This window comes from Perca flavescens, chromosome 6, assembly GCF_004354835.1.
Source record: "Perca flavescens isolate YP-PL-M2 chromosome 6, PFLA_1.0, whole genome shotgun sequence".
Lineage (NCBI taxonomy): Eukaryota > Metazoa > Chordata > Actinopteri > Perciformes > Percidae > Perca > Perca flavescens.
The window spans coordinates 1,205,291-1,221,338 of NC_041336.1; the positions used below are offsets into that span (position 1 = coordinate 1,205,291).

Consider the following 16,048-nt stretch of genomic DNA (forward strand, 5'->3'; position numbering starts at 1 on the left):
GGGACCACTAAGGTCTATATAAAAGAGACTTCAGATACAGTATTAGGGGACCCCTAAGGTCTATATAAAAGAGACTTCAGATACAGTATTAGGGGACCACTAAGGTCTATATAAAAGAGACTTCAGATACAGTATTAGGGGACCACTAAGGTCTATATAAAAGAGACTTCAGATACAGTATTAGGGAACCACTAAGGTCTAATAAAAGAGACTTCAGATACAGTATTAGGGGACCACTAAGGTCTATATAAAAGAGACTTCAGATACAGTATTAGGGGACCACTAAGGTCTATATAAAAGAGACTTCAGATACAGTCTTAGGGGACCACTAAGGTCTATATAAAAGAGACTTCAGATACAGTATTAGGGGACCACTAAGGTCTATATAAAAGAGACTTCAGATACAGTATTAGGGGACCACTAAGGTCTATATAAAAGAGACTTCAGATACAGTATTAGGGAACCACTAAGGTCTAATAAAAGAGACTTCAGATACAGTATTAGGGGACCACTAAGGTCTATATAAAAGAGACTTCAGATACAGTATTAGGGGACCACTAAGGTCTATATAAAAGAGACTTCAGATACAGTATTAGGGGACCACTAAGGTCTATATAAAAGAGACTTCAGATACAGTATTAGGGGACCACTAAGGTCTATATAAAAGAGACTTCAGATACAGTATTAGGGGACCACTAAGGTCTATATAAAAGAGACTTCAGATACAGTATTAGGGGATCACTAAGGTCTATATAAAAGAGACTTCAGATACAGTATTAGGGGACCACTAAGGTCTATATAAAAGAGACTTCAGATACAGTATTAGGGAACCACTAAGGTCTAATAAAAGAGACTTCAGATACAGTATTAGGGGACCACTAAGGTCTATATAAAAGAGACTTCAGATACAGTATTAGGGGACCACTAAGGTCTATATAAAAGAGACTTCAGATACAGTATTAGGGGACCACTAAGGTCTATATAAAAGAGACTTCAGATACAGTATTAGGGGACCACTAAGGTCTATATAAAAGAGATTTCAGATACAGTATTAGGGGACCACTAAGGTCTATATAAAAGAGACTTCAGATACAGTATTAGGGGACCACTAAGGTCTATATAAAAGAGACTTCAGATACAGTATTAGGGGACCACTAAGGTCTATATAAAAGAGACTTCAGATACAGTATTAGGGGACCACTAAGGTCTATATAAAAGAGATTTCAGATACAGTATTAGGGGACCACTAAGGTCTATATAAAAGAGACTTCAGATACAGTATTAGGGGACCACTAAGGTCTATATAAAAGAGACTTCAGATACAGTATTAGGGGACCACTAAGGTCTATATAAAAGAGATTTCAGATACAGTATTAGGGGACCACTAAGGTCTATATAAAAGAGACTTCAGATACAGTATTAGGGGACCACTAAGGTCTATATAAAAGAGACTTCAGATACAGTATTAGGGGACCACTAAGGCCTATATAAAAGAGACTTCAGATACAGTATTAGGGGACCACTAAGGTCTATATAAAAGAGACTTCAGATACAGTATTAGAAGACCACTAAGGTCTATATAAAAGAGACTTCAGATACAGTATTAGGGGACCACTAAGGTCTATATAAAAGAGACTTCAGATACAGTATTAGGGGACCACTAAGGTCTATATAAAAGAGACTTCAGATACAGTATTAGGGGACCACTAAGGTCTATATAAAAGAGACTTCAGATACAGTATTAGAGGACCACTAAGGTCTATATAAAAGAGACTTCAGATACAGTAGGCTATTAGGGGACCACTAAGGTCTATATAAAAGAGACTTCAGATACAGTAGGCTATTAGGGGACCACTAAGGTCTATATAAAAGAGACTTCAGATACAGTATTAGGGGACCACTAAGGTCTATATAAAAGAGACTTCAGATACAGTATTAGAGGACCACTAAGGTCTATATAAAAGAGACTTCAGATACAGTATTAGGGGACCACTAAGGTCTATATAAAAGAGACTTCAGATACAGTATTAGGGGACCACTAAGGTCTATATAAAAGAGACTTCAGATACAGTATTAGAGGACCACTAAGGTCTATATAAAAGAGACTTCAGATACAGTATTAGGGGACCACTAAGGCCTATATAAACCGTAGTCTGTACCAGCCTCTGTACTGATAAGAGGTACTTTGAACTGGAGCCATCTATGACTCAATCGTATAATTTTGAGTATAATTGTATAATCGGCAGGGGGGCACTCCCGGCATTCGGACTCCAATGACCCATCTGATTGGTGGAGAGCTAACCTGGACATGACTAGCGGGATGAGCCTGACTAGAGTCTCTCAAAATCTGAGTAAAATCTTTTAAACTGACCTTTGTTGATATGAAATGAAGACAGATTCAGCAACTGCACGGCCTATTTCTTTCTTCAAATGTTTTCAGAAACACATTTCGGTGAACTATTTTATGAACAATATGAGATTGTATCTGAACGAGCCGCCATGACAGTCTGGCTTTGCATATTTCCGGAGAAACGGTGTGAAGCCCTTTGGGTTCATTTAAGTGTTTTTGCTGTCTCCATTGAGGAAGTGTGTCTTAACTTGTACCTCCTGTTTGCAGGTTACTAATTAGAGTAACTCAGCTCCCCTGGGTCTGGTGTGCTGAGGCCACTTCAGCTGCAGTATCCTCTGTCTCTGGTCTCTGCTCTGGCTGTCCTCACAGGCACACCAAGGTCGGGTTATGTTTGGTTATGTTGTCCTAGGTTTTGCTGAGTTTATATTTTACACCAAAACACACACTCACCTATTTCACTCATGCACACCCTACACCACTGACGCTATTGATTTCCACATTACATTCTGTATATAGTTGATTTAGTCTAATTTGGTTCAATTTGGTTTAATAAAGTATTGTTTAAACATTTAACATGGTGTTGTTTGTTATGACCAGGTGAAGAAAACCTGCTCCCGACCAGGTTAGGTTCACAGAGCCTGAGGTGAAGTTAACATACTCTTTCTGAAACAGAAAACCCAGAGTTTCTCTCATCTCAGGGTTAACAAACTCAGAGTTTTCACTAAACCTGCTTTCTGAAATAGGACCCAGGACTCTCAGAGTGACTGCAGGTCTCTCTGGTAAACTTCCTGGGTTAAGAGGAGTTCTTTTATGGTGAATGAAAGGGTTTTTCCGACCAAGTAGGTCATTGAATCAAATCGAAGCATTGACGGCAATGCTGCTGCCAGTTCTGCCGTTATTTACCTTTTTCTTCTTCTTCCCGTGAGGTAGCATGGATGAGGACACAGTTGTATGTTTTCTGTCAGAGTCCTGTTTAGACATACTCAAGTAGGACATGCTTACCTCGGCCTTGACCAGAGCGAGAAGAGCATAAGCTGTGGCCTCCAGTGTGTAAACGTGTCCCTTAGGTGTTGGCCAGTGGGATAAATCTGAGGAAAACATACACAAATATCTTTATATTACTATGCTTTACCTGAAACAACATTCATTCAATAATAATTTCCCAATTCCTGATCTTAAAATATTGAATTCTATAGAGATAAAATAAAAAATAAATTAAAATGTGCTTACTTAAAAGAATTTTAACAACCGGTAATTGTTTTATCGTTTTAAGACCATTTAAGTGGAAATGAACATAGAGGCTACATGAGAGCCCGACTGAATGTAGTCAATTGAAGCAATAAATTCCTCAGAGCTATATTGACCTAGCCTGACTCCGCCCTCCTACTTACTTCCGCTCAATTTTAATTTTCCTTCAGTACATCATCCGGCTCTCCAATATAGATATCTTGGGTTTTCTACAATCAAATATTTGGCGGTTCAATCAGTGAACAGAGGGAGTGGCTGAGAACGATGGCGTCGAGGTTGTGCGCTAGTTTGAGTTGTAGTTCCGTAATGGTGGCGGAGAAAGATGCGAGCAAAGCCATTTGGTCTGTTGTGGCAACGCTGCCGAATATCCAGAAGTTAAAGCCCGAGCAAGAACAATCTTTGCTGAGTTGTGTTGGGGGCCATGATTTCGTGGCCCCTCCTCGCCACGGGGTTTGGGAACAGTTTGATTTTCCAACTTGCTCCGTTAGTGGTGAAGGACTTGGCTAAGGCTAACGCTAGTGATGCCAAGCCAACGTCACGACCAAACGTTAGCGATTGGTTATGGCAGATCCAGAGTGGCTCTGGGCAGATCCAATAGTTTTAAACTTCAACAGAGTACCGGCCTTCAAGGAAGTTAACACTTGTCAATGGAGAGTGGCCAGACTCTGTACAAATGAGAAAAGACTCTGGTACATTAGCCTGGACCTACTAGATTCTGGTACATTACCCTGGTCCTACGAGACTCTGGACCAGGCTAATGTACCAGAGTCTGGTAGGACCAGGCTAGTGTTTCAGATTATGGTAGGACCAGGCTAATGTACCAGAGTCTGGTAGGACCAGGCTAATGTACCAGAGTCTGGTAGGACCAGTCTAGTGTACTAGAGTCTGGTAGGACCAGGCTAATGTACCAGAGTCTGGTAGGACCAGGCTAGTGTACCAGAGTCTGGTGGGACCAGGCTAGTGTACCAGAGTGTGGTATGACCAGGCAAATTTTTTTTAAGGTTTTTCCAGCTCGCAAGCCAAACGGAGAGTTGCTAGACTGACCCCGCTAGGGTGCGTCTAGATTTCTAGGCTACTAAGCAGGACACTATATGGCTGAAAAGTAACATGATCAGTTCTGGTGGACAGGTCCACCACAGGTTTAGTTTGTGATGACACCTGTGGAAGCAAACTTGTAGAGGATCTCCTTGTTCAGTTTGTTTTCATTGGCCAGGGCATATGACGTCATGGCAACAGCATATGGGTTGGTGAGGTTGGGCAGATGCCCTTCCAGATAGTTCACTGCTTTGTTTATACTGCCTTGCAGACTCTGGACAGAAGGAAAAGAAAGGAAGGAGAGTGTAAGCATAAAAGGCTGTCAGATGGGTCACGTAACAGTAGCGCATCTATTTCAAATATGCACTCCTGTTCAGGAATGCCAGAGCATTTTAACCTTGGACAATAGCTGAGACTGGATTGAAAGGCAGCAAGATATTTTAATGCCTCGCTTCGACATGTCAACAATCACATTACTGCAAAAATGAGGCCTCATTAAAGGGGAACTATGCAGCAAACAAATTTAGCTTAATTTACCTTAACTAAACAGCTTCGGAGTCATTGGAATTGTTTCGGCTAGCTATAAGAACAAGGTAACGATGGAGTTTTTCACACTATCGTCATGGCTGAGCTGGCAAAAAAGAAGCAGAAAGCTAGGAAAGCATTGTCAGAGGAACAGAGGAAGAGGAAACGGCAGACTGACCCAAAGAGAAGTCAGACACGAGGAAACATAGGAGCTGCCAAATATCTATTCTGAAGCTATAGGGGGAGCTCTATAGAGAAACCGGTCAGCAAAAAGAGAGAAAACAGAAGAAATGGCCAAAACTGCATAGCGCGCCCTTAAGGGCCACTTGTGTCAGAGGGGTGTCGGTGGTGTGAAGATGGGATGTGTTTGTTAATCTGCTACAGCATTTAAAAGCAGAGATGTAGACTGTCAAAGAGGGGTCACTTTTTATAATACAACCTTTCATTAGCAAATATGTCTCCATTTTGAATGTGTCAATTGCTTCAAAAGAATCCTTTTAGCAAAATTGACCATTCACTAAACCCCTCGCCCTAAGGGACCTTTTGATCCAGTATGGGAATGTGGTCAGTTTTTTTAATGGTTATAAAATTAAAGAAACAAAAGAAAAATGTAAGGAATGGATTAAACCATGTCTTTATCGGCTCTAGGGTTGGGTATGGTTTGGTTTCTTTCCGATACCGGTGCTAAAAAGGTACTTTTAAAAGGTGCCGGTGCCTAAACAGTGTCTTAACCAATATTTTTTAAGAAAGTAAAAACTAAAAGAAAAAAGAAGGGTACTAAACAACAGTCGGCGACATTTAAGAATGGCTTGTTTATTGCTAAGGCCATATGGTCAAAATTAAATATAAATTAAAACAATAATGTATTTTCATGAAATTGCTATTGATCGACAAAAACAACCACCGGATGGGAAAATGGTATTTTAAAATAACTTTGAATCCACCGCGAGGCTTTCTTTGACTTTTAACACCAGGTAAAGTGTTGATCTTATGTGTATACTTGCTTATTTTAATTGTGTGTGGACAGTGAATTTTAGTTTTTTCTACTTATTTTAATTTTTATTGCATTTATCTTTATATTGGGTACCTCTTTTTTATTGTGCTTTTATTGAGTTATCTATTTATTCTGTTTCATCTTTTTGTGCAGCACTTTGGAAACCTTGTTTTTGTTAAAATTGTGCTATAAAAATAAAGTGGATTGGATTGATTACTAGTTTCAAATGAACGCACCGTCTATGTTGTTGTTCCAACAATGGCAGCTGCAGACTGTTAACGTCCCGCTGTTGGATCCTCTACAGTGAAATACAGTCACACTTGACACTGTTTAGCTGTCAGCATTTTAACCGTTTTAATACAGCTGCTAGCTAACGGTGGGCTAACGTTACCTGCTGTCGAGTGTATTACGGAGCATCAGAGAGCAGCGCAGAAGGCATATCAGCGGCACCGGAATGAGGCACAGAAATCTGTGTTGCTATTTGGTCCAGTAAATGCCGGTCGTTAAGACACAGGTACCGTATTAGTACCAGGTCTCGGTACCCAACCCTAGCTCTAACTGAGGTGCCCTTGAGCAAGGCCCTTAATCTGAGCTGCTCAGTGGCCAGCAGATCAGACTGTGGTTGTACTGGGCAGCTTCCAGGTATGAATGTGTGAATGTGACAGGTCGTCATTGCAAATAAGAATTTGTTCTCAATTGACTTACCTGGATGGATAAAGGTAAAAAACAACAAACAAACAAAAAAATCATTAGCATGTCTGAGAAACATTACTTACAGTGGTTACTAAATGTTACTTCCAAGGCCAAAGAGCACATCACGACAACTACATTAACCTAAGTGGCTAATAATTATGTTTAAAAATTACGACAAGCACATTAACTTTGTGTCGCTCATCACTAGTATGGAGTCTGTAAATGAAATGAAAGAGGTGAGGGAAAAAGAGAAACCATTGTTTGCAGATGAAGTACTCACATTATCAGTGTCATTACATTGTGTGCGAGACTCCTGCATGGCAATGAGGCAGAAGGCTGTCATGGAGGCATCTGAATCTGCACCTCTCACATCACCCTACACACACACACACACACACACACAAACACACACGCACACACACACACACACACACACACACACACACACACACACACACACACACACACACACACACACACACACACACACACACACACACACACACACAAACAGATACAGACACACACACACATACACAGCCACACATGCACATACACACACACACAGACACACTTACATACACACACATTTTTTCATTTTCATATATGTAATTGTATTAATCTCAATCAGCTGTTTTTGTAGTACCAAGATTAAGATTAGATGTCAATGAAATCAGTATACGCACAATCATCTCTCCATGGCTAACCGTTCCAACCTCGGTAAACGAGCCGTCAAGTTGCTGTGCGTTGCGAATCAGAAACTTGATGGCTTCACAGATGTAATCTTTTTTCACTGCCACCAGATTGTCAGCCATGGCAAACACCTTGGCAACATACGCTGTCAGCCTTAGAGAGGAGAGGAGAATGTGGAATAGTTTAGTTTCATGTATATGCAGATGTAATACACCAGTCATTCTCAAACTGTGGTCCGCGGACCACCAGTGCTCCGTGAGGGTGTCCGTGGAAAAGCAAAATAAAATATAAAATAATATTTCCTTAACCTTAATTTTACCAGGAAATTCCCATAAAAATTAAGTAATATGTAACTTGTGAGTTGTAAAACTCTGAAGATAAATAATCACCTAAAATCGCCAAAGGTGTTCTTATTACTGTATAGATTTAATACTCCATTGCTATGGAAATAAGCCTGTTGTTCAAATGAACCTGACTATGCCCCTGGGCGCTTGAGTGAATAAATTAATTAAATATTAAAAAAGTAAACTTTCTTTTAACAAGCCTGTTGTACTGCTGCAATGACCATTATAGTTATTGTTTTAGTGCTAGTAGGCCTATTACAGTTTTTCACGATCGCTATGACACTTTTTTCAATACTTTTAACAACTTTGCTAAACTCTTAACGCACCAACACACCTACAACACACGATTGGCAAAACAGTTAATTTCATGCTCAAAATAACATATTGTAAACTAAACTCTAATACTAATTTTCAAAATACAATAATTCACTAACACAATACACTATGTCTACCAAAACAATGCAAACAAAAATCTCAAAATCAAATAATTCTTCCAAAACACTAACACATGTTCTCTCCCAACAGGAACATTTAGTCAATCATAGCACAATGACATAAAAAACACTAACATCCCATGGAAGTACAGAAATGGCATCATTTTATATGTGTCAGGTCTGCCCTTATACAACAGACAGAAGTGATTTTATTGATCATTCTCTTGAAGCCTCTCTACATTTTTGTTTTGTTGGGTTTAGTAAATTTTTTTAAAGATTATTTTTTGTGCTTTTCCACCTTTATTTGACAGGACAGCTAGTTGAGAAAGGGGAGAGAGAGAGGTGGAAGACATAAACCGAGGCATAAACCTCCAAGTATATGTGCGCCTGCTCTACCCACTGAACCAACCCGGCCACCATTTTGTTTCTTTTGCTGCAGAGATTCAATACAAAAAATGAATGACCCATCTCAGAGTAGCTTTATAGAATGTACGGTTTATGAAAAAAAGAGACAGAATTGTCCTGGTACTCCTCTTCCTCTCCCTCTTAAAGGCATTTTTCTTATTTTCCGTGTTCATCTGCAGTATATAGTTCAAATAGGTCCTCTTTTACTGTACTACCATATGATCATGCGATTGGAAGAACCTCAACACCTGAGTGTGTTTCCTAGATGGGAATCAGCTGTGATTGAACTATTTGCATAACTTCAATCAGCTGTTTCTCAATAAATGCATGTATAAAATGCAGGGGATATATTTGTGTTTCAATTTACAATATGATCAGCTGTTCACTTTGACTTTAGCCTATAAGATAGGTTTAGAACATGATGTTATCTGTTCTGACATACAGTGTGAAAGCATTTGTAAATTTGGCAGTAAAGATCCATTGTTTTGGTTTTGGTGGAGCTTGTGTGTAAAAGAAGTTCAAGCATTTTAAATTTGTGTTAACTGTATGCATTTTGTGTCAAAGCAACAAGAAATGTGTTAATTGCGTAGCCTACACAGACGGATGTTGTGCTGTGTTAAGAGTTTAGCAAAGTTGTTAAAAGTATTGAAAAAAGTGTCATAGCGATCGTGAAAAACTGTAAGAGTGCGGATTAATTCAGGTAGGACTGTTTGTAGACATATTTTATTATGAGTATTATGAGGTGGTCCACGAAAATTCCACACACACAAAAAGTTTGAAAATAACTGTAATACACCATTGTCACATAGTCAGGATCTAAGTTAGAGGAGGATGTGTGAACAATTATGTATCACGGATGTTTTGGATGCCTCACCAGGTGCTGCTCTCGCTATGCGCCCAAACAGCAAAGGACCCATCTTTTTTACGGTAGACAAGCTCTTTCTCGTAGCCTGGACACAAACAGAACACACAACCAGTTTGAGAAGTCTTGTTACATGTTTTGTCTGTGATTATAGCATATTTGGCATAGGTTTTTGCTTGTACTGACAATCTTGGTTAAGACATGGTAGCCTATGGGCCCTATTTTAGCAATCTGAAATGCAAGTATCAAACGCCAAATGCAAGCAGCTTTGTGGGGGGATCTCGGGCGCTGTTGCCATTATATCGGCGGGATAAATGACTCTTGAACCCGACGCAAATCAAAAATGGGTTGGTCTGAAGTAGCTACATTATTCAGGGGTGTGGTTAGGGCGTAACGTGCAATAAACCAATCAGAGCATTATCTCACATTCCCTTTAAAAGCAGGCGTGCTTGTTCCATGGCGGATTGCTATTATGATGGCAGATTTGTTAGGCGCACGCTCTTAATACATCCATGGGCGCACGCCAGGAACGGTTCACAGCCGAGGAGACCGACGTTTGCTATTGATTTTTCTTTTTGACAAAATGTAAATAAAGAAATGTCACAAAATCATACTCTCCCGAGGTTTTGGGCTCACTCTCACTGAATCACGAGGTTATGAATGCATGGTGATATCTTTGCAATGTAGTCTAACATTAGACCGAGATGACCTCACTATAGACGAATCAGCTCTTCTGTCTCTCCTCTCCCGTGCTGCTGCTGCTGGGGCATTTGGGTTAAGGGGCATCAGCACATGCAGTTCAACATCACATCTCCTTAGGTCCTCTAATATTTCCTCATTTATGTCATCCATACATCCATGATTTATGGAAATGTTGTGTAAAACAAGGTCATATTTTTCCTTGTATTTATGTATGGTTTGCTGACTTTAGACTAGCACCACTGACTTTAGACTAGCGCCACTGACTTTAGACTAGCGCCACTGACTTTAGACTAGCACCACTGACTTTAGACTAGCACCACTGACTTTAGACTAGCACCACTGACTTTAGACTAGCGCCACTGACTTTAGACTAGCGCCACTGACTTTAGACTAGCACCACTGACTTTAGACTAGCACCACTGACTTTAGACTAGCACCACTGACTTTAGACTAGCACCACTGACTTTAGACTAGCACCACTGACTTTAGACTAGCGCCACTGACTTTAGACTAGCACCACTGACTTTAGACTAGCACCACTGACTTTAGACTAGCACCACTGACTTTAGACTAGCGCCACTGACTTTAGACTAGCACCACTGACTTTAGACTAGCACCACTGACTTTAGACTAGCATCACTGACTTTAGACTAGCACCACTGACTTTAGACTAGCATCACTGACTTTAGACTAGCATCACTGACTTTAGACCAGCACCACTGACTTTAGACTACGTTTTTCCTGGTCTGTGGCGGATTGGTTTTTTAAAACTGCAAAATAGCACCAGGGAACGTTTGCACCGGAACACGCCTCCTGTTTTTCCTTAACCGCCCCCGGGAGTGCATGTTCATTCCCTAATTTACCGACGTGTGTCTGTGGAGGGAAAAGTTCGCTGTGCGTCGGGTGCAAAAATAGGAATGATTTGTGCTACAAAGGTGTACAAAGTAAATTGCGCTGGGTGCAAGATAGGGCCCTATGTGTCTATGTGTTGCTTTGAGACTATTCATTCTCAATGTCCCTAGCTTGTACATCTGGGGCAGGGAGGGCATGCATTACTGTCTGACCACACTGCCTTTTTGATACCAAGTCTACCAATCAGAAACTTTAAAATCCCACATGGAGGGTAATCGACCAACTATTGAGATTTCTGGTATCTGTGCAAATAAATAAATCTTTGAGCCCACCGGTCTTGATGTGTTGGAGGGCTTCGTTACGTTTCTGAAAGCCCACAGTTTCCCATTGGTTGGTTTTGTCCAAATATGTGGCTGCAATGACTGGTAGGGTCATCCTAGCAATGTTTTGCTCTCCACAGCCGTCGGGCTGGACGATCAGAGTACCCATAGAGTCCCCACTAATGGAGTTCTCCACCAGCGTAGAAACTTGTTCTCTCCCTGTACACACATACACACGCACACAAAACAAAATATTTATTGGGAAGGAACCATTAAACAAAACTAAAATGTAATCAGTAATAACAACATTAAAAGCAATACAGTACCAATTAGCACCTACGCAGAGCTCACTGTACAGGCACTGTATGCCATAACATGCCGAAATATACCATAATATCTGACCTGTCAGTGAGATCTGTGTGCTAGTAGGTGCGTTTCGGACCAAATCTTTGATAGGAATTCCACTGTTGAGAGTTTCTTCTTGTTTACCACCTAAAGAGAGAAACAGTGGGCAAGTTGGGAGATCAGGTAGCAAATAGTGAAAATATAATATTACATAATTACTACATAATGTGGCTATTTAAAGGGTAAACTCACCTACACCTTTAGTAGAGGGGTCTAGAATTATAATCTGAGGAGATTTAACCAGTACGCCTTCAGGCTGGAAAAATAACAGCGAGGACAAACATTAGAAATTACAACTATTGGAGCAATCTATATCTGCTGGTGTGCAATAACATACAATTGTGGCTTAAATTTGATTAAAATATTCCTTCGTTGTTGTTCTGTTTGTCTTTCTTATTTATAGTTCATTTTGAAAACACTGATACAGTTTACATTTTTATCAAAGTTAAACGTTGTTGGGGCAGTGGTGGCCTAGAGGTTATAGAAGCGAGCTTGGGACCGCAAGGTTCAATCCCCAGACTGGCAGGATAAAATCTGGGTGGGGGTAAAGTGAAAGAGCAGCGCTTGTCCCTCCCTCATTACCACCACTGAGGTGCTCTTGAGCAAGGCCCTTAACCTCCAACGGCTCCAGTGGAGCTGCTCAGTGGCCAGCAGACCAGACTGTGGTGGTACTGGGCAGCTTCCAGTATGAATGTGGAACTGTGTGAATGTCACAGGTCGTCGTTTCAAATGAGAAATTGTTCTCAATCTGGATAAATAAAGGTAAAAACAAACTAAAAAGATATTTGTTTTCCTACTATTGGCAAGAATCTGGCCATACGATACGTATCACGATACATGGGTCACGATTCAATATATTGCAATATATTTTGATACTGTGCATAAGGCGATATATTGGGATTTTTTTAAATTATCATTTTAGATAAACTAATATTTAAAAAAAGACATAATGTGCATAAAAGTCAAAGAAGTTTACTTTAGGTAAAAAATTCAGTACATAGAAAATCAAACTGCCAGTTTGGGATTGTGGTTCCCAGGTTCTTAGTGAGCTAATGTTTATATGCTAAAGTAGGCCAAAGTTCAGCCATAGCTACGTTGTTAGCTTCTAGCAAAAAGTTAGGCACTGCTAGGTACTCTTAGTCACTGTCAGGCAGTTTTTTTCCTGTGCCTCATTTTGGTGCCACTGAAATGCCGCTGCTCTCTGATGCTCCGAAAACGGACGTTAGAGGCAACAGACACATCACTGCACGTGACGCTGGTTAACACTACACTCAACAGCAAGTGTCATTAGCCTAATGTTAGCCAGCAGCTGGAGTAAACACAGTTAAAATGCTGACAGTTAAACAGTGTAAAGGGTGGCTGTATTTCACTGTAGAGGATCCAACAGCAGAACGTCACAGTCTGCAGCTGCCGTTGTTGAAAAAACAACACATACGGTGCGTTCACTTGAAACTAGTAGCCTCACGGTGCATTCAAAGTTATTGTAAAATACCCTTTTCCCATCTGGTGGTTGTTTTTGCCATTCAACAGCAATTTACTGGTGAAATAAGTTATTGTTATAAGTTGTAGTTATTACATTATTATTAAATCATTTAATTAATTTTGACCATATGGCAGTAGCAATACACAAGCCGCTCTTAAATGTCGCCGACTGTTGTTTACTACCCTTGTTTTTCCTTTTCTTTTTTTACTTAATTAAAAAGTACTGGTTCAGGCACCGGCACCATTTTAAAAGTATCGTTTTAGCACCGGTATCAAAAAAAACAAAAAACATACCCAAACCTACTTACCACCACCAGCAGCTTCTTTATGATTCCATCATTTAGCGAAGAATCTTTAACAGCTGCTTTGATCTCAATGTTAAATTTTCCTTCCTTCATGGGAATAATGATGAAGGGTACAGCTCGTGTAGTTTGGCGCCCCATTTTGACCTCCTGGCGATACCTTCTACGTTTAGAGGCTGAACTGCACACATGCTCCTCTTCCATCAGATCCACACGCACCTTGAAAATGAGAAAAAGACTGAAGTATGTGTAGTGCATAATAAGGATCATAATTATCAGTTTTATTTAGTGCTGGAAGAAGTATTCAGATTCTTCACTTAAGTAAAACTACTAATACCACACTGTAAAAAAATACTCTCTTACAAGTTGAAGCCCTGCATTGAAAATGTTACTTAAGTAAAAGTATGTAAGTATCATCAGGAAAATGTACTTAAAGTATAACAGTAAAAGTACTCAATGCAGAACAATCCTCACATTTTAGAAACTGGAAATGAACAGTTCTGTCAATCAGTTATTGTATTTTCCAGACTATAAATCACACTTTTTTTCATAGTTTGGTTGGTCCAGCGACTTGCAATTAGACATCAATTATCGTAAAACGGACCATATTTGACCTCTACATAGTTGATTTCTCGCATAAAAAGTCTCAGAAGTGAATTTAATGGTAAAATAGCAGATGAACAATGTATACAATTTCTGAGATCTGCCCAACCTAGATTCAGAAAACTAACTGATCTCAGGTCAGTTGTGTAGCCTATGTAAATGTTGGGGCGTGACAAACACAGACTAGAGCCAAATGAGGAGGAGCCGCAATAGTTGACATCAACTATGGGGCTCGTTGAGATTCGCCCATTTTCAGAGGCAGCCCACCCCGCATCAAGATGTTGGGTCTGGGAACTCATCATTGACAGAACTCAATCCAAGGGGCAGGATAAACGGTTGTCTTTCAAATTCCCTCTGCACGTAATAGGATAGCGCTACAACCAACCAGAGCAACGCTAGCTGATAAACTAAACTTTAAACTTTTGCCGTATCCGGTCGGCAAAACTCCCAACACATCTTCCTTTTTTAAGGATGACTTCAGTGCTGTTCTTTGTTCTTTTCTCAAAGAAAAGCTTAACTCGGCCAGGACTCCCTTGAAAAAGAGGTTTTTATCTCAATGGGACTTTCCTGGTTAACTAAAGGTAAAAAAAAAAAAAACTCCAAGTCTTCCAGAAGACCACTATTCCCAGCAGCAGCAGCCATAAGCCCCGCCCACTGACACTATACACGATGTGATTGGCCTGACCAGAGTTGGGTTTTTCTAGCTCGCAAGTCAATGGAGAGTGCCTAGACCCCCCTGGCTGCAAAATTATTTTGCTGCCACTAGGGTGCTTTTAGATTTCTAGGCTAAAAACCACCTCAAGTGTGCGTGAGTTTTCCGCGAATTTGAGGACGTTTTTTTGAATTTTGCTGTTTCCAGCAACATTTTCTAATGCAATATTGCGAAATGCACATACAAATACGTTGATGGAAACCCCACTATGGTGCATCCATAGGAAATGTAATGCTTTACATGGTTTCCTACAGGAGAATGGAAAGGCATTTTAGCATATTATAATAAGGTTTCCCTGGGACAGACCACCATATGAGCAGCTATTACACTTATCAAAGACTAGAGAAAGGATTACAATCCTTTTGTTTTTTGCTACACATTGTCTGTAAACATTTCCTGATGTTTTTGCCCTTTTTTTGCAAAGGCCTTGTTGGTACCCGATCTGTGCTGCCTGCACAAACCGTCAAGCGCAAGATGTTCGTGCATGTGCAGATTATAATCCTGTTTTACTGAGGATACAACACTGCACGATCTGTTCAGCCCTTTTGGTCATAAATGTAGCGGTCTACCATTAGCCTAAGCTAATGTTAGTTTAGCTAACAGCTAATTTGGCTAACTGCGACAGCATGTAATAACTTTAAAAGACCCTCAAAATAAAACCTGAAAATAACCGTTCAAATATAGAACAGCTGTTACGTCAGTTCTACTTTACTTGTGCTCATTTAAAATACAACCAATCAATACTTGTCCTTATTGTTATTACCGTAAAGTCTTAATTTAGCTGTAGCCTGCTTGTCCCATTGTTCACTTTGAGTTAATGTTATTTTAGACTGAATCAAGCTGTCAGCTAGCCGAATTAGCTGTTAGCTAAACTAACATTAGCTGTGTACCGACACTCCTAATAAAATATCATAGTCTATCATAGACTTACGGTGATAGGATTGGGGGTGTACTTGTGGAGGATTGCCTTAATTTCCAGCTGCTCTCCACGGACAGCAGAGTACGGCAGCCTGAGATCAATGAAGAATTCCTTCCGGACAATGACCTCTAACGGCTCGCCAACACAGATTCCTATAAAATGAGAGGG

General features: G+C 40.2%; 1 protein-coding gene across 1 annotated transcript in view; it reads right to left on the bottom strand.

The window, feature by feature from the left end:
- Positions 1-16,048, bottom strand: part of LOC114556706 (complement C3) — a 51,525-nt gene that overhangs the window by 10,116 nt on the left and 25,361 nt on the right. Inside the window, exons 21-30 of the mRNA XM_028579743.1 lie at positions 15,893-16,032; positions 13,653-13,865; positions 12,055-12,118; positions 11,860-11,949; positions 11,470-11,676; positions 9,596-9,671; positions 7,532-7,691; positions 7,126-7,221; positions 4,757-4,907; positions 3,353-3,438 (exon numbers count right to left, since the gene is read on the bottom strand). Of these exons, the coding sequence (XP_028435544.1) occupies positions 3,353-3,438; positions 4,757-4,907; positions 7,126-7,221; positions 7,532-7,691; positions 9,596-9,671; positions 11,470-11,676; positions 11,860-11,949; positions 12,055-12,118; positions 13,653-13,865; positions 15,893-16,032 (1,283 nt within the window). The remainder of the gene's footprint in view (positions 1-3,352; positions 3,439-4,756; positions 4,908-7,125; positions 7,222-7,531; positions 7,692-9,595; positions 9,672-11,469; positions 11,677-11,859; positions 11,950-12,054; positions 12,119-13,652; positions 13,866-15,892; positions 16,033-16,048) is intronic.